The 18,685-nt window shown below is 34.3% G+C and overlaps 1 protein-coding gene across 1 annotated transcript; it reads left to right on the forward strand.

The window, feature by feature from the left end:
* The first annotated feature begins 1,528 nt into the window (after positions 1-1,528).
* LOC133192212 (transmembrane protein 232-like) lies at positions 1,529-17,037 on the forward strand. Its single transcript, XM_061328186.1, has 16 exons — positions 1,529-1,562; positions 4,581-4,753; positions 4,873-4,987; positions 5,077-5,182; positions 5,359-5,516; positions 5,883-5,982; positions 6,367-6,545; positions 9,923-10,152; positions 10,279-10,427; positions 10,539-11,062; positions 11,312-11,549; positions 11,769-11,950; positions 14,902-14,980; positions 15,543-15,684; positions 16,127-16,220; positions 16,629-17,037. The coding sequence occupies exons 2-16, from the start codon at positions 4,617-4,619 to the stop codon at positions 16,896-16,898; spliced, it is 2,703 nt and encodes a 900-aa protein (XP_061184170.1). The 5' UTR covers positions 1,529-1,562; positions 4,581-4,616; the 3' UTR covers positions 16,899-17,037.
* The last annotated feature ends 1,648 nt before the right edge of the window (positions 17,038-18,685 follow it).

Below are 18,685 nucleotides of genomic sequence, written 5' to 3' on the forward strand. Positions count from 1 at the left end.
CCATTGATTTATACAATCAAAGAAGGCTTCAAAACGTTTTTGGAAAATCAAACGGGAAGCTTTAGTCACTTGTCAGCATTCCAAGGAGCATTTAATGAAACACCGTATATCTTCTTCTATAGGTTGGATTTTTGGGAGTGAAATTTTGGTTCAAAACCCCATGTTTGACTTATACGCAAGTTCTACAAAAATTGGCATTTTCTGGGAGGAAATGCAGTTATTTTGAAACAACTCCAATCATAATGGTTTACAGAAGGCCAGAAATTAATCTATTGCAGGAAAGGAATATGTACGGTTACCATATACAGTCGAACTTTGGTATATCAAACACCGATATCTCGAATACCATGGACATGTTGAAGTGAGTTGGAAACTTGGAAGTGCAAACCACTTTTTCTTTATGTATTTTAACCTTGATATATCAAATCCTGGGATACCTCGAAATTTTTCTTGGTCCCATCAAGTTTGAGATAATGAGGTTTGACTGTACATTAAACTCAAGTGCTTACAGATTTAAGTGATCTTATATTTGTTTCAATTGTTAATAAAAGATCTAATATAAATGTCAAACCACAAACATATTTGGAAACGTAGGCAAATACAATTATTAGAATAGTAGTCTGAAAAACAGATTCTAGCAAAAAACCGTACTGACTTGTAAGGGGACGACCATTTGATTCGGGGGGGGGGGCAAAATTTAATGAGTCAATTTTTTATCTTCATGCCAGTTACGGACAGATTATCTATTTTCAAAATGATCAAGGACAGATTATTTATTTTCTTCTTCTGTGAAAAAAGTTTGACAAGCAAAAAAAAAATTCTAAAAGGCTATTTCTTCGGGGGGGGGGGGGGGGGGGGAGCACTAAGTCAAGGACAGGTATTTATTTCCAAAAACTACCCCCTCTAATCAGATGGTCGTCCCCTAAGCAGGTCAATAGCAATTAATTCCTCCCAAATAATCTGAAAAAATACAACTGACTTATAAGCAAACCGACTTATAGGTGAGTGTATATGGTAGTTTTATTTATATCACATGTATTTATCTTTTCTCATTTCAAAAAATTGAATTTTTGATATATTAAAAATTTTAAAGCATTCTTTGATATCAGAATTATCAAAAACCAATTTTCTGATATCATATATAAAGTTTTTTGCTGTTAATAATTTTTTTTTTATCAGAAACTTTAGGCTTGAATCAAATATAATCTCCTGATGTCAAATATTTGAATTTTTTATATCTATATCGATCGATAGATAGATAGATAAACTTGAATTTTTGATATCAGAAAATAACTTAAATATACTAAAACGGCACCTCATACAACTTCAAGCTTTATAAGGGCCATGAGACCCCATTAGCAATTTCATATTCACTATCCCTGTAAACAGGTAAAATGATATTGTGCTTTCTAAAAATATTGCGCTCCTTCTTGCATTTCGGAACTTTCTTCTCTGTTGACAATTTCTTAGGTTTTTAATTCTATATTTTTGCATCCGGTAATTTACGCATGCTCATTTTTCAACTTCTATGGAAACAAACAATATGGTGGAAAGTTTGTAAGGTTCTTGCAAAGTTTTATGTCTTTTCCTCTCATTCATTTTGCAGTTGGTGTATTAGGATATTTTTGCGTGGGTATAGTTAGGGTTTTACATATAGCTTGATGCATTATATTTGTCTTCCGATGTCAAGACATAAATACGTCTTCAAATAAAGAAATTGTTGATCAGGATCCGGTTGCACAAACGTTAGTTAAATTAACTCCCAGTTAGTGTCGTAACTAGCTGTTAAATTTTTAACGACGAGTTACCTAACTGTCAGTTAAAAAATTGTTGTTCGAAAGTCTATTAAAAATAAATTAGCTAACTCACATTTAATTGATGTCTTATAGTTAACTCTCTGTTAAAACTGTTCTACACGCGAATTCCCCTTACCTATGGTGAAATATTTCTGACGTCATAATTAAAATGACGTCAATTCATAAATGTTTAAAATTTGCTAAAATTATTTACTTTTAAAAATGTTAATCTTATATTGGTAAAATATATTAAATGTATTATTAAAGATAGTTACTTCAAATATGAATTCTTACGTTGAAAGATAATGCATTTTTACATGCAAGTATAAACAATTAATGCAATTACAAAGTATGTATTCAGTATTAAGTTCTAACACGAGGCATTGATTTTTGGGAGGAGAAATTGAAAATTATTTTAAAAAACTCTCAAAAAGTTGGAGATGAACACCCTCCCTCCCCGTTTTACGTGCCTTAAGTTTGAATTGAACGATAAGCCTACTTTTTGGTTACTTGTCTGAGGTTAAAATATTTTTTAAAATGATGATCATTTTGATAAAATATAATGACAATTATTGTATGCATAATCGGATAAAAAAGTACCTACATATCCACTCATATGGAATATTTTCATCTTGTTTTTCTTTGCAGATAATATCGCAACATATATCCGCAATATATACATGTATAATACAATCTTGCCTAAATCGAAATGGGGATTAAATTTGCATGTTGCTCAAGTCAGATATTTCTATCATCTCTGTATAAGTTCTTCCTTCCACGCAAACAAGTTTTGAAATGATAACAAGTCCGCGATTTTGATTTTAATGCTTAGTTAAATATTTAATATACCTAGGTAACCTGAGTTAAATCTGTTAGTTAAATCAGAAAATTAATTAGGCTTTAACTGTTTGTTAACTTTTGTGCAACCGGTTAAACTCGCTGTTAAATTTAATGTCGCGTTAACGTAAAGTTAACGGCCAGTTAGATTTAACTAACGTTCGTGCAACCGGATCCAGCTGTTGATAGAATCTACTCTATTTAATTTATTCCAAATCCAAGTTATGTCCCTCAGTACATTTATTGGTTTCTTACATCTGCATATTTTGATGATTAAAAAAATGGAAAGCAATAGCACTGTGGAAGTTACCCAAGTGCATTGATAAATTTAATGTTCACAGGGCTGAATATAGGCCTAATTAAAACCAAAATATCCTAAAAGTAATGAAGTTGCCATCAAATTTTACTTGTCCGTATGTATTTTTTACCTGTTGGACTCTGAACCCCCTAATCATCAAGACTTCTTGAATCATAAAAATTTGTCGAATCATGAAAAATAAAATCATTTCCGATATAAAATAGCACCGTCTGTGACCTATAGTTAAAAACAAAAATGAGTGACTGACCAGTGTCTTTTTTGATTGCCCTCATCATACAATATTAGACTCCAAGCTATTATAGCTTTATAATCTTTCTCTTCATGCTTCTTTTTTTTTTGTTTTTTGTTTTGTCTTGAACTTCCTCAACATTGCCAGATAAGACAGATATATTATTGTTTCTTTTCCTATAGTAGTTAGTTGTGAACCTACACTTTGAAAGGTCCAGCAGAATGTTACTTGAGACATGGTTTTTTACTAGTTATAAATATGATGGCCATTCAGTTTGTAACATACAGGTAACATAGTAGCAAATTTTAAGCAAATCATCATCAAGTTTTATGAATTCTGTCAGGAATTTTTAAAAAAAATTTGTCCATATGTGTATGTGGATTGTAGAGATTGACTCAGTTGTCTGATTACAAAATAAACTTAACAGGACAATCTGACAAAGGTTGCTGTTGAGCCCTGGTTTATTTGTAATATATATATATAATTTTAGCAATAATTCATCTACAAGAATAAAATAAGCATTTTAAATATACATGTAATATGCATTTGATGTTCTGTTATGTTTGATTGTCATTCAATTGTATGAAGTTTAATTAGGATAAACAGTAGCATATAGGACAAAAACTGGTCATAAAAGACTTTCTCAAATTAAGTTGAAGAAAAGTTTTTTAAAAAATCAGTTCTAAACACACAAAATCTAGAATAAGGAAGACTTAAGCAAGTACTAAATATATAATATTATCCCATGTTTACCCCTTTATCCCGTGGATTTGACTCATTGGATATTTTTTTCATAACCCACAGTTAAGTGCAGTTGTGACGTCACAATGGTTTTTGCGTTAGCGTGATGAAGTAAAATAAAGTGGAGTCCTATATAAAACAGTGTAAAACATTGGTTGTGAAGTATTAAACATGGGATAAAAAGAATCTCCCATGATTTGTAGTTGGATATGACTTTTATCCAACTCGTTATGTGTTTTTTAACCCCTCGCCAAGGCTCGGGGATAAAAAACACACAACTCATTGGATAAAAATCATATCCAACTACAAATCATGGGAGATCTTATATATATATACCCTGCATCATCAGCTATCTAACCATATCTTACTTATCTTAAACCACATAAAATATTAATATCCAATGTCACAAAACAGTAAAAGAATTAGAGAGATTTTTTAATTGTAATTTTTTTTGTAAAGCTAAGAAAAGCAATATACCCTAAGTTACCTAAGTAAGCAATTTGAACAGGAAAGGACAATGTACTAACATATCTTAATAGGACCCCCTCCCCCCTTTAAGCCATAAGTGCCTCATGTATATGTACTTTTGTTTTACATGTTGACTTGACCACACATTTGGTTGTTTTGTTTTACATGTAATATTCTTTCATATTTTCAGGGAAGTAGTATAAAAAGAGTTGAAAACTAATCCAAAATGCCAATCACAAAGATCCCAATTGTCCACAAGTTTGGGATCATTTCCCATAGCCAAAGATTAGAACTTCAGGAGCGACTCTTGAAGCAGTCTTATTTACAGAGTATTCAAAGTCAAAAGGCCCTGGTAAAGTCCAGGTATGATATATATACTATGTAGTATAGACTGTTAACAAAATGTTATACCTTAATTTAAACATTTGTCAACAGACTACAGTGTTAATACAAGAGATTACTCATGTCAATCTTGTTTTCAGTAAAAATCCTCTTGAAGTATCAGAAGAATTTATTCGAAATTACAACAGTAGCCTCAGTTTGGAAGACAGGGAGAAATATGAAGTGACAGCTCACAAAATGTTAGAGAGAGCAAAGGTACTTGTTATTTAACTGATGTTAGTAATAGTGAGGAGTTATTTAACATTTTTGTCTGCTTGTATTGATGTGCAAAAAAACATTTTCAGAGAAGAGCAGGGCTCAAGAACTGTGGTGTGGGACCATATGTCAATCTCCCTATGGCGTGGACAGAACTGGCTCAGTTGGCACAGTGTAAAGGAAAAATTCAAGAGGGTAAAGATTGGATGGAGTGATTTTAATGCACTTCATTTTTAAATGCATAAGATTAAAACAGTTAAAATTACATTTAAAGTCCATATAATTTTCAATTGCACTGTAAATGAAAAATAAGGTAGAGATGTTCAGTTATATTTCAAAATTCATAGTAAAAGTAATCTCTTGTAATTTAGAGTGCTTAGATGTGCTAATTACCTCCCTTGACCAGTCTCCACTGGAGAAATATCATATCCCTGCACTGTTTTTCCTGGCTGAAACCATGCTTTACTGGCTGCGAACAGACGCTGTGCATCAACCATATCTTCGTACAGGGGAAATTAAACTACTGAAGGTATGCTTAGCAGGAGTGGGGTTTCTTATGCTTTAGTATAAAATTACAAGAATTGTAGAAAGAATAACTTAGTAAAAATTTTTCTGTGTAGCTGAGCTTTAACTATATTCATAACAAGATATTTTCAGTGAACCTATTTTTGTAAAAGAGACACACTTTTGCAATGCAAAAAAAATTTTGGTATTGAAAATTTTGTTATGTTTAAGAATTCACTTTATTTTAATAGTTTTTATAATCCTGTACATACATTCTTAAAATTATTGCCTAAAGATACACCAGTAATGTATATATAATTTTGAAATATTCACTTCATACTCTACAAGGGAGAAATAATACTTCTAATGCCTAACATGTATGCTGTTATAGATGGGACAACTGACTTTTACAAGATTATTTTATCACCACATGGCCGGACAACTTCAAGGACAAATTGAATTCAAAAATCGACTCTTTACCTACTTAGATGGTAAATATTATCCTTATATTTAAAATAATTTAATGATACACAAAATCTTTGTTGTTTAGTAATTTATATGTAATATAACATATATAAGCATCTACACATTATCTCTATTACCCACTGTAATTTGTACCGCAGAGACATTTGTCAGTTAATGTATTCTTCCATAAATACAGTCAACCCTTGTTATCTTGAACTCGATGGGATCAAGATTATCTTTTTTATCCAAGAATTCGAGATAATGAGGGTAAAAAATACAAAGAAAAAGTAACTGGGACTGCCAACTCACTTCAACACATCCCTAGTATTGGAGATACCAATGTTTCAGATAATGAAGTTCAACTGTACAATATACAAAATGAGAATATTTATATATAATCATCTGTATAGGTCTTGGTGATTGTCAGGAAGCATACAGTCCATATCCAAATGCCCTTCTGTCATTGCGCTTCATTGTATCTGTGGGTAAGATCATCATGGCAGACTCCCAGGTGGAACCCGGGGAAGTGAAGGAGGGTGATAACATGTCCATGTCAAAACCTAGGACCCCCCTCAGTAGACCTAGTGCGGTAAGTAAAAGTCTACTGTTATCAGAAAGCGTCTGTTAGACTTGTTTATACAGTAAAACACGGTTATTGAGGACATGCTTACAATGAATTCACACATATACAAGAGTGATTTTTATTCCCTTGAAGTTTTAAAACATATTATGAAATCAATGGATATAATGAACTATTTTTATAACAAAGCAAAATTATTTGTCTCTGTTACTACTGACCAGTATTATGAATATGCTTAAAAACTATGAAACTAATGATACCTTAACGAGGTTGGATCCTGATATTTAAAGTCTTAAACTTTTTTTGTCAAGTATATTTTTAGTTTCTACACACATAGCTCAATTAAAAATCAAAACAAAAAATGGGGGTCAATATGCTTCTTTTGGCGCTATAGTACATTTAATATGACCTTTTTGCACTGAGATTTGTGTCTTAATCAAAAATCACATCTTCGTCGTTTTCCCTCCAATGTTTTCATCCAAATAAATCATGGGACAAAATAAACTATTAGTCTATTTAAAAAAAGACACTTTAAAATTGTGACTAAGAAAAAGTTTCAAATTGCTTCGCATATTCAATTATTTGACCTTTCTGCACTCAAAAATGTGATTTTTCTGGCATTAAAAATTTAACAAGCAAGAAAATTATTTTAAAGTCTTAAACTTTTGCTGAATTTAGGCAGATTGATCAAAGTTATCTTATATATTCAGAAAAGAAAAACAAAAGTGGGGGTCTATGATGTAAATTTTTAGATATTACTAAAAAAAAGTGTTATTTTTATGTTAAAATTGGCTAAATTTTTCCTGGACTTTCAGAATATATTTACTTTATTTGTCAAAATACACAAGTATAAAGAAAAAATTCATAAAAAATAATTTAATAGATATTTCAGAACCAGCATAAAACATTTCACTGCAAAAAACAGCTCTGTGTGCAAGCAGCATGGAAAAATAGGAATCTAAACTTAACAGTACTGTATATATTTCAAAAGAGAAAAATTGATCATTTTCTCTTAAAAAAACCTTCCGCCACAAAATATAGTTCCTGGCATAATCCTATTTGAATGGAATTTAATTGGGGTTTTTAGCTCTTCTCAGCCAAAGGCTCAAAGAGCTAATGTTATGGCCATTTGTGCGGCGTGCGGTGTGCGTAAACTTTTTAGAATATGGGCCATAACTGGAGAACCCCTTGGCCAATTATTGTCAAATTTGTCACAGGGTATCCTTGGTCCAAGGGCTCCCTTTTATACTAAAACTGGGGTTGTGACCCTTTAACAAGGGGAGATAATTAGGAAAATAGAAACAAAAGTACTGGTTGCTAAAAAATCTTCTTCTCAAGAACCACTGGGCAGATTATCACCAAACTTACACAAAAGGATGAGGATATGTTGTAGATTTAAATTTGCATGGGGATTTACCCTGGGGCAAAGGGCGTGGTCTCAAGGTCACTTCAAAGTTGACCAAAAATTACATTTTATTAAAATGTTGATATTTTGCTTACTATAAGGACTAGGATCATCAAATCTTGTCAGTTGATGCATCTAAGGACCTCATATCATATTGACTCAAAAGTAGGTCACGGTGACCTACTTTTTAAATTTTGCGGCCATTCTTTTTCAAAATGATTAAGAGGCATATTTTGAACAATTTAAGGCCTATGATCATCAAACTTTGTCAGTTGATGCATCTTGGGTCCTCAAAGTACGTCAACTAAAAAGAAGGTCACCTTGACCTACTTTTGGAATTTTATGGCTAATCTTTTTCAAATCAATTAAGGTCATTAATTCGAATACCGAGAGGTTTAGAATCATTAAATCTTGTAAGATGATGCATCTTGGGGCCATAAAACATATTTATTAAAAAGTAGGTCATAGTGACCTACTTTTTGAACTTTGCAGGCATTCGATTTCAAAGCATTTTAGAGGCATATTTTGGACATTTTAAGTCCTATGATCACAAAAATTTGTAAGTTGATGCATCTTGGATCCTCAAAAAAGGTCAACTGAAAATTAGGTCACCGTGACCTACTTTTCAAGTTATATGACTATAATTAAATATTTCAGGTACTAATTGGCTTAGAATCATCAAACTTTGTCAGTTGATGCATCTTGGGTCTTCGGAGTAGGTCGACTAAAAAGTAGGTCACAGTGACCTACTTTTCAATTTATATGACTATAATTTAATATTTCAGGTACTAATTGGCTTAGAATCATCAAAACTTTGTCAGTTGATGCATCTTGGGTCTTCGGGGTAGGTCGACTAAAAAGTAGGTCACCGTGACCTACTTTCGAAAATCTATGGCTTTAATTAAATAGTTTGGGTACTAATTGGCTTAGAATCATCAAACTTTGTCAGTTCATGCATCTTGGGTCCTCGGAGTACAACAACTGAAAAGTAGGTCACGTTGACCTACTTTTAAAAATTTGTGGCTTTAATTGAATATTTTGGTACTTATTGGCTTAGAATCATCAAACTTTGTCAGTTGATGCATCTTGGGTCCTTGGCGTACGACAACTGAAAAGTAGGTCACGGTGACCTACTTTTGAAATTTTATGGCTGTATTTAATATTTTTCAGGAATTATTGGCTTAGAATCATCAAAATTTGTCAGTTGATGCATCTTTGGTCCTCGGAGTAGGTTGACTGAAAAGTAGGTTACCGTGACCTACTTTTGAAAATTTATGGCTTTAATTAAATATTTTGGGTACTTGTTGGCTTAGAATCGTCAAACTTTGTCAGTCGATGTATCTTTGGTCCTCAGAGTACAGCAACTGAAAAGTAGGTCACTGTGACCTACTTTTGAAAATTTATGGCTTTAATTAAATATTTCAGGTACTAATTGGCTTAGAATCACCGATCTTTGTCAGTTGATGCATCTTGGGTCCTCAAAGTCTGTCATCTGAAAAGTAGGTCACTGTGACCTACTTTTGAAATTTTATGGTTATAATTTACAAAATATTTTAGGTATTAATTGGCTTAGAATCATCAAACTTAGTTGATGCATCTTTGGTCCTCAGAGAATGACAAGTGATAAGTAGGTCAGCATGACCTACTCTCAGGTACTAATTGGCTTAGAATCATCTTTGGTTCTCAGAGTGTTTCATCTAAAATGTAGGTCATGATGACCTATCTTTGGAATTTCAAGGCTTTATCTAAATATACAGGATACTTAGAGGCTTCAGATGGAAGTGATAGGTTGTACAGTTTATCAGAAGAGCGATTCAAGGCCCTTGGGCCTCTTGTTTCATTGAATATAGTTTAATTTGCATTGTAGAATCCAGATTTAATGTTTGAACTTAAAAATGATGCAGTATTTTATAAATAAAAGTCCAGACCAAAATCTGCTCAAAAGCTCAGGATCGAACCTCCTTAAATACTTTTATTTCAGCAATACAGCAGTAAGGGCACCAGGGAATCAAGTTCCAATAGACATGAGCCTCGGGAGAACTCCCAGTCAGCACACAGTGCAGGTGCCATTAGTAGCAGTGTCCATGATTTGAGTCCCACTCTTTGGCATGCCCTGGATGTGTGGAGATGTACAAACCACTTAGGAGGGGGACTGGCAGAGGCACTGAGAGCTCTGGCTACCTGTGGAATGGGACTGTCCAATGAAAACTGGTACATGGTTCTTGCTGAAAACACACATCTTACAAATGGCTGATGTTTTATTGTTTATTTGGGACTTAAATGCCTAACTCAACATGTAAGTGCTCTTTAGTAAATAGCTCTGGGTCTGCATTGTAGGGTTGACACAATGGTTGCACTACAAATACTAGCTGAAGCAGGAAAGACAAACATTGCCGCAATGAAAATTCTTCACAGCTTGGCAAGAGGTGTAAGACCAAAGGTCAGAGGAGGTTCTCCAACCAGTACCTCACAATCAGATGCATCAGGTATGGAAAAACCTTGTGCAAACATACAAAATAATCTAAAACAAATAAATACTTAGAAGAAGGGCACATTATAAAGAAAAATATGAAGTTTTATCTCTTCTATTATGGTAGATGTGTATAGTGTATCCACTGATGAGGAAGAAACCCAGAAAGGGAGAGAATCAAGGATGAGTATTCCATCCAGCTCTAAGCCAACTCTGAGTGACATCTATGAAAGAAGTGAGGAAGACAAAGATTCAGAAAAGAAGCTTTCTAGACATTCTCGTAGAGGGGACATTGAAATGACACCCACAGAGCCAGAAATTAAGCAGTTCCCAATGAGAAGATCCAAACCAGTGGCCCTTAGTGTCGAGAACTTGGAAAAGTTTGATTCAAAACTGGCATCTAAGGACTCTCCTAACACTGGTTTGAAAGGACCTGGGCCCAGGGAGGTATCATTTGGGGAAATCAAGGGGGAAAGGTCTAACTTGACACGGGGATCAGACAGACCCAGGGTTACCCAGGAGTCAAAGCGTACTGGTAGTTTTATGACGGAGCCAGTTCCTGGTACAGGATGGAAGGCAGAGGTGGGATCTGATCTTCCAGAGGGAAGAGCCTCAGAGGCTAGCTCTGTACCCACCTATACTAATCTTCCAGTAAGTTTCAATATATGAGTCAACTATTTGTAAGATCATGGGTTAATTTATATTTGGTCATTATACTTTCTTTTGATTTTGTTTATAAGATGGTTTATGTATCTGCAGACTAAAAATATTTTTCTTTCAATTTTATAAGCACCGATACTTTTCTAGTCATCTTCTCAACTTGAATAAGAAAATTTTAAACAACTATGTTGCTATTTAAATTCAGACATGTATATGTAAATATTTATTTCTTTATCACAGCTTCAGGATACCCCAGGATTAAATGGCTGGCACTGGGAGGTGGCCATTACATACACTGACATTTTGTCTGACATCTGCCTCCATGGTAGCACAGCTGGGATACAGAAGATGGCCCTTATGGGTGTGAACAAGGAACTGACTGACCCCTTCCAGAGGGGTTTTGTTAGTATCCCCCTGATCAGTGCAGGATTGTTGGACCTGGCTTTCTTCCATGCTGCTAGTGAGGCTAGAGATGGAGGTTAGTTTAACTTTTTGTTTTAAATATCTCTTTAACAGAAAAAAAAACATGTTTAAGATAAACAGCTTTTTTGTGAATGTTGCTTATAAAGAAATTATACTTGTCAATTGTACAACAATGTAAACAAATTGCAGAAATACTCATAATAAATACATGTATTTGGAATATAAGTAAGTTTTGATCGGTGTACCACATACTTTTTATTTTCTCACTTGACAGGGCCCAATGACTGGAGTTGGAGGATTCGCTTTGGTTCTATTCAGTCTCTGGTAAAAATTTGCCGATGTTTATCTTCTGACAAAAACAGGGAAGGAATGAGAACAGCGGCGTGGAACATTCTGATCCGAGCTCACTCCATGGAGAAGGATGACAGGGTCCTTGAGGCCCTAAAAGTCGGACAGGTAAGGCTGTAAAAACTGTAGAAAGCACACAGAAAGTTAATCTTCCATCTTTTCTCATACTACCCTGAGTCTGCAAGGTATTGTGTTGCATTTTCTTAGTATATATAGAACAATTAATTTATAGGAATACCAACATGTTCAGTGCATCTCAGAGAAGTAACTTTCTATATAATTTTCTTCTTCTTTGGTTTTATTTGTCTTTTTTAGGTCACCTGAGTCACTCAGGTGACCTATTGCTATCTGTTTTTGTCTGTCGTCGTTCGTCGTACGTCGTTCGTCGTCAATCGGTCGTAAACTTTTGAACATTTTTAGCTTCTTCTCTGGAACCACTGAACCAATTTCAACCAATTTTGGCATATAGCATCTATGGGTGAAGGGGAGTAAAAATTGTGAAATTCATGGCCCCTGCCCCCCTGGGGCCTGAGGGGTGGGGCTAAAAACATCAAAATTAATGCAATCTTTAAAAATCTTCTTCTTTACTCCTGGACATCAAGCAGTCAAACTGTTGGCATGATTGTAATAAGCATTGAGCCCTCTACCAAAATTGTGAAATTCATGGCCCCAGGGTCAGGGGTTCTGGTGCTAGGGCGGGGCTGTAATGATTATATAGTGAAAATGCATTAATTCTTTAAAAATCTTCTCCTCTGCTCCTGGGTATTAAGCCGATGAATTAAGTACATAGTTATGATGAGCAAGAGTGCCTCTTCCAAAATTGTGAATTTCATGGCCCCAGGGTAAGGGGTTCTGGTGTTAGGGCAGGGCTCCAATGAATATATAGTGAAAATGCATTAATTCTTTGAAAATCTTCTCCTCTGCTCCTGGGTATTAAGCCGATGAATTAAGTACATAGTTATGAAGAGCAAGAGTGCCTCTTCCAAAATTGTGAATTTCATGGCCCCTGGGTCAGGGGTTCTGGTGTTGGGGCGGGGCTCTAATGAATATATAGTGAAAATGCATTAATTCTTTAAAAATCTTCTCCTCTGCTCCTGGGTATTAAGCTGATGAATTAAGTACATAGTTATGATGAGCAAGAGTGCCTCTTCCAAAATTGTGAAATTTATGGCCCCAGGGTCAGGGGTTCTGGTGTTAGGGCGGGGCTCTTATGATTATAAAGTGAAAATGCATTAATTCTTTGAAAATCTTCTCCTCTGCTCCTGGGTATTAAGCCGATGAATTAAGTACATAGTTATGAAGAGCAAGAGTGCCTCTTCCAAAGTTGTGAATTTCATGGCCCCTGGGTCAGGGGTTCTGGTGTTAGGGCGGGGCTCTAATGAATATATAGTGAAAATGCATTAATTCTTTAAAAATCTTCTCCTCTGCTCCTGGGTATTAAGCCGATGAATTAAGTACATAGTTATGATGAGCAAGAGTGCCTCTTCCAAAATTGTGAATTTCATGGCCCCTGGGTCAGGGGTTCTGGTGTTAGGGCGGGGCTCTGATGATTATATAGTGAAAATGCATTAATTCTTTGAAAATCTTCTCCTCTGCTCCTGGGTATTAAGCTGATGAATTAAGTACATAGTTATGATGAGCAAGAGTGTCTCTTCCGAAATTGTGAATTTCATGGCCCCTCTTGGTGAGGGGTTCCATGTGGGGGGGGGGGGGGGCTTTTTTTCTATATACTGAAAATAAATTAATGCTTTGAAAATCTTCTCTGCTTCTGGGTATTGAGCTGATGAACCAAGTACATAGTTACGATGAGCAAGAGTGCCTCTTCCAAAATTGTGAATTTCATGGCCCCTTGGTCAGGGGTTCCATGTTGGGGGGAGGGGGGGGGACTTATTTATTATATACTGAAAATGCATTAATGCTTTGAAAATCTTCTCCTCTGCCCCTTGGTATTAATTAAACAAACTAAATACATAGTTATGATGAGAAAGGATGCTTCTTCCAAAATTTTGAATTTCATGGCCCCTGGGTCAGGGGTTCTTGAGCTTGGGTGGGGTTCTATTGATTAATTAATAGCAAAATGCATTAATGCTTTGAAAAACTTCTCCTCTGCCCCTGAGTACTAAGCAAACAAGCTAAATGCAATAATATCAATGTAAATACATGTATTAAATTTAATTATAAGTAAATGTGCCTTTTCTTTGCTTGTGGGTATCTAGGAGGCAGAGTACACAATTGTGATGTGAAGCAAATGAGAGTTACTCCCCTTTGCTAAATATTGTTAATCAAGAAATCCTTGTATATAATTTAATTAACAGGTTATTTGATTGAATGAGAATACAATAAAAATGAATGTTTGGTTTAAATGAGCAAAGTATGTTCAAAGTCAGATTCTTGCCTGGAAAGCAGTATAAAAGATTGACATAAAGATTATTTATATATTTAGCAAAAGGTATAATTGTACACAGTATGTATACTCTGTGGTGATCTAAGTTAGTGTCACTTGTATCTAGGAGTTGTGGTTGACAGGAGACTGGATGTTGTTTTATACTTTATCAAAGTGAACAAAGAATCACAGAGAGCCAGAGTGACTTATTGTAATTAGTGACAAGTGGCAAATAACCACATTGTATATACCCAAGTCTGTGTGTACTGAATTGTAGCACTAGGCAAGTGACAAAAAATATCTGTATATATTGAATACCTTACACAATAGGCAAGTGTTCTTTGTATTTGTATATTTTGCATTCATTATCATCCCTGTAAGACTTAAAAAATATGATGTGAGATTTGCCTTACTTATAGATAACATTTGTCGAGGTGAGCTTCGTAATCTTTGATTACCTATGTTTGAAATTCTTGGGCAATATTGCTTCGTCTATCAGTTAATTTTGTTTTATACTTCCATGGATCCTTTAGTGTTGTATTATACTCAGGTGACCGTTAAGGCCCTTGGGCCTCTTGTCTTAAATTAGGAAAGCAACTGCTTAATTATTCCAAAAGTAGGGTAATGCTAAGTCAAAATTCCTTTGATCAATGATGAAATATTTTCTCTATTGTAGGTCCACACTGACTTGGAGAATCTTCTGGCAAAGAAGGACACAATCACTCCTGCGACTATCGGTTCTAAAATTGCCTCTGGTACATGGATGTTTCTATATTGCTCTTGCTTCTCACATATACATAACTAAAACTGTAGTTTTCTAATGTGGATAAAAAAATTCCATTAAAGCTACTCTCTTGCATTCTGCTGACATTGCAAGTGTTACATCTTTTCTCCTTGTTCTGTTCTTTATCAATTTGTTTTCACCTTTAGGTAATCAAAAAAAAAAAAACAAATAAATAAAAGCGAAAAAAAGAAAAAGAAAATTTCTGCTGTCACAATTCTGTAAATGTATTATAATTAGTGCATATGATATTAGGCTAAAATTGATTTTTGAATAAGTTAGTGTTCATTTGATTTAGTGCATTTCTTAATGTTCTTATTTATGTGTACATGTGCAAGACATTAGCATTGTACTTGAACTAGCGGAAGTTGCTTTCCGCCAAAGGCGCTAAAATGAATACACAGCCAAATGTAACACTTTTACAGTATTTTCTTAATGTTCATATGAGGAGTCAACCCTCAGATTTGTGTAGAGTGATATTGACTGTTTGTTGATGGTATCATTATACATGTGCCTTTTTCCTTTTTTTTCACCAGGGTTATCTACAATTTACTTGCCTCCATTGCCCCCTGCAGTAGAACCCTACATCCCCCCTTCAGCTAAACAGAGTCCCCGCACGCCCCTTCACAAGAGAGAACAGGCACCTAAAGCTGACAAGAAAGCAAGGACTTCTCTTAAGTAAATATTATTACTAATTCATTGCTTCATACCTATGAATTTATCTATGCATAAATATATAATAAATAAATAAATATCTGAATTGAATTTAAAATGGAAGGTAGTGTAAAAAAAATTTTCTAACTGAAAGGAATAATTTTGGAATATTTCATATCAAAAGAGCTGAGAAAATATTTTTTTAACCGCAGAACTCCCTGTTAAACTGTTTACGTTTTAACAATTGGGAGTACAGAAAAAAAAAACGCTTTTAGAGAAGCACCATGGATGACCAATTCTGATTCATCATAAACATAATTTGTTATATCTGTTAAATTCATGATATGTTTAAAACTACAGGGAATGAAAATCACTTTGCTACAAATTCATAATATATGTGTTTTTGTGTTATCATGCTTTACTGTATGTGCAATTCAAATCTGAAAATTGCTTTGCTGTATTTTAGGGAGGAAATAATGCTAGCCACTGCTCTGTATGAGGAGCCTCCAGACTTCAAGACGAGGACAGGATTTGATCTGAGGAGGATTGTAGAGGACCAGGTATTGATTCACACAATTGGTTTTTTTTTTTATTATTTTAAGATTTGACATTTAATTTAAAATGAGTAATACAGTGAAAACTGTCTGATCTGGCACTTGTGCAATCCGATTCACTGTGAATTCCAGTTTCATTCCCATTTTACTAATTTTCCATGTTCTTTACACTGTGTGATCCAACACCCTGTCTAATTCCATACAAAATTTTTCTCCCAGTGTATGTTGGATTAGACAGGTTTCACTGTACTTACAATGACTTTGGATGTGTAAAAAAGGTTTACAGGAAATACATTATTTGCATGACAAATCTTACATCTCAGGTTTTTAACATGAATGCTGCAGTGAGAATATATGATCATGCAACATTTAATGAACTCCACTATTTATATCAATGATTTATTTTTTCCTCAGTGGAGAAAAGAGCTTCAAATTGAGTTGGAGGCAGAAGAGAAAGAAAGACAAAGGAAATTAGAAATTCAGCAGAAAGAGGAAGAGGAGAGACAGAGAGAAATAGCAGAACTAAAGGCTGGAAAGTTTAGGACGAAGCCAAAGGAAGATATAAAACAGACAGAGTCAAAGGAGGAAGGGAAAGCAGATAAAGAATGTTCTGGGGAGGATCAAAAGCAAGGGGCAGGGGTGGAGAATGCAGAGGAAAAGGGTGAAAAAATGACAGAAGAGTAGGACTAAGCATTAAATGTTCAAAACTGTTGTGTTGTTTAAATCTGTGATAGTCTGTTATGTGCTGAATCTAAGACAGCAGTTTAAAATATCTATTAATGGATTTATTAAAAGGTGTGAATAATTTGTGTAATGAATATAAAACCTCTGTGAGAAAAGTATGCTTTGTTTTCTCTGCAACCAAGTTTTGTTTTTTAAAAAGAAGTTTATACATTGTGTGTAATTTATATTTGTTATAAATATATATATATATATATATATATATTTATTAAATATCCAACTGTGTATCGGTCAATATCTTACTGTTGCTTTCATGTACACATGATGATGTGATCTAACTCATGGATCACCATACTGTGGTTTTCTGAACCCATATCACTCCTCTCTGAAACTGATGACAAATGCAGTGGCATATAGCTTGGGGTCAATCAATGTGGAAGCAGAAAATCACAGGAGATGTAGGGGCCAGCATAAATCCCCAATGAGATTGAGGTAGGACTGGGATGCAAAGCCCCTGGAACCTTAGGTGCATTTTAGACAGTTGACAATAGACAATTTTAAAGTCCTGAATAGACATTATCCTTCAATATCAATTAAATTGATATATTTTATTAACAATTTAAACAAATACAAGAACATTTAAATCTTTATAAGTACTTTTCTTATATGCATGTTATATTTGATCTTCATTACCTGCATTAGATTAAGTTCCGCTCTTTACAATTATCGTTGGAGTTGTTACAATATTACTATATTTCCTGGTCCAGAAAAATTCCAAATTTTCTAGGACCTGCCTTTAAGACTTTTGGTTCAAAATGTAACTCCCAAAAATCTGACTTATAGGCGAGTACAGTGTATATATGGTATTCATATTAAACATAAATTAATAAATTAAAACATTAAACAAATATTTAGAATTTTTCTAAAATTCAGTATATTCTTTGGAGAGTAACCCCAGGTATTTTAATTTTAAAGTATTTTAGCATTTTATGAATTCATTTTTCGCCCACTGAAAAATTTGGAAGCGTGCTTCTATGCTTCCATGGAAGCTAATATGCCACTGATTGACACTCGGAGCTCCTCAGGTGGCTCGTACCTTGCACACTTACCTTGAGGTTTGAATGGGGCATTGCGGAGTCAGCCGAGGATTGCCGATTGCTGATATGTGACACACTGTGTACATTTTGTTTTTCCTTGCCTATCAAAAAGTTCCCTAAAATATGTTTTATTTACTGAAAAAAAGATGTGTATAATATATATTGATCCCAAACATTGTCTTTTGCTGGTACAGGGCTCTCACACCACTTTTTGGGACCGGGACCGTACAAATTGGGAAAATTAGCGACCTTTTGGAGAATTTTGGGAAAATCATGACCAGACATTATACATTATATTCATGATATATTGAGTTTCTGGTGGTTGTTATCAACTAAATTTCTGTTTTGTAACACAGGGAAATATGAATTACAGGTTTAGTAACTACATATCTTCCTAAATGTTCTTAAATATTTGGGGAAGTGACAGATTGGGAAAATTAACACATTCAATTGGGAAAAAAGATAACTTTTTAAAATTGGGAATGGGGCCTTTGAACGGCCCCAAATAAAGAGAATCGAGAGCCCTGTGGTATATACCAAACTATTGATAAAATGCTGATATTTATAGCTAACTACCATATATATATAAGCAGAATTTTTAGCAAGGATTCAATTTTGGCATTATTAGTGAGGGTGTTGATCGCTAAAATTGGATATCATTAACTATTCATTCAGCACTGGTAAGGAGGTAAA

This window comes from Saccostrea echinata, unplaced genomic scaffold, assembly GCF_033153115.1.
Source record: "Saccostrea echinata isolate AGI-Se365-2 ecotype Australia unplaced genomic scaffold, CSIRO_AGI_Sech_v1 ptg000025l, whole genome shotgun sequence".
NCBI lineage: Eukaryota > Metazoa > Mollusca > Bivalvia > Ostreida > Ostreidae > Saccostrea > Saccostrea echinata.

What these genes read in the sequence shown, in the direction of transcription:
- LOC133192212 (XM_061328186.1), top strand. Translation starts at nt 4,617, where the DNA reads ATGCCAATCACAAAGATCCCAATTGTCCACAAGTTTGGGATCATTTCC. An exon ending in AAATGTTAGAGAGAGCAAAG is followed by an intron (nt 4,988 to 5,076) that starts GTACTTGTTATT and finishes AAACATTTTCAG; the next exon opens with AGAAGAGCAGGGCTCAAGAA. An exon ending in GGAGGATTGTAGAGGACCAG is followed by an intron (nt 16,221 to 16,628) that starts GTATTGATTCAC and finishes TTTTTTCCTCAG; the next exon opens with TGGAGAAAAGAGCTTCAAAT.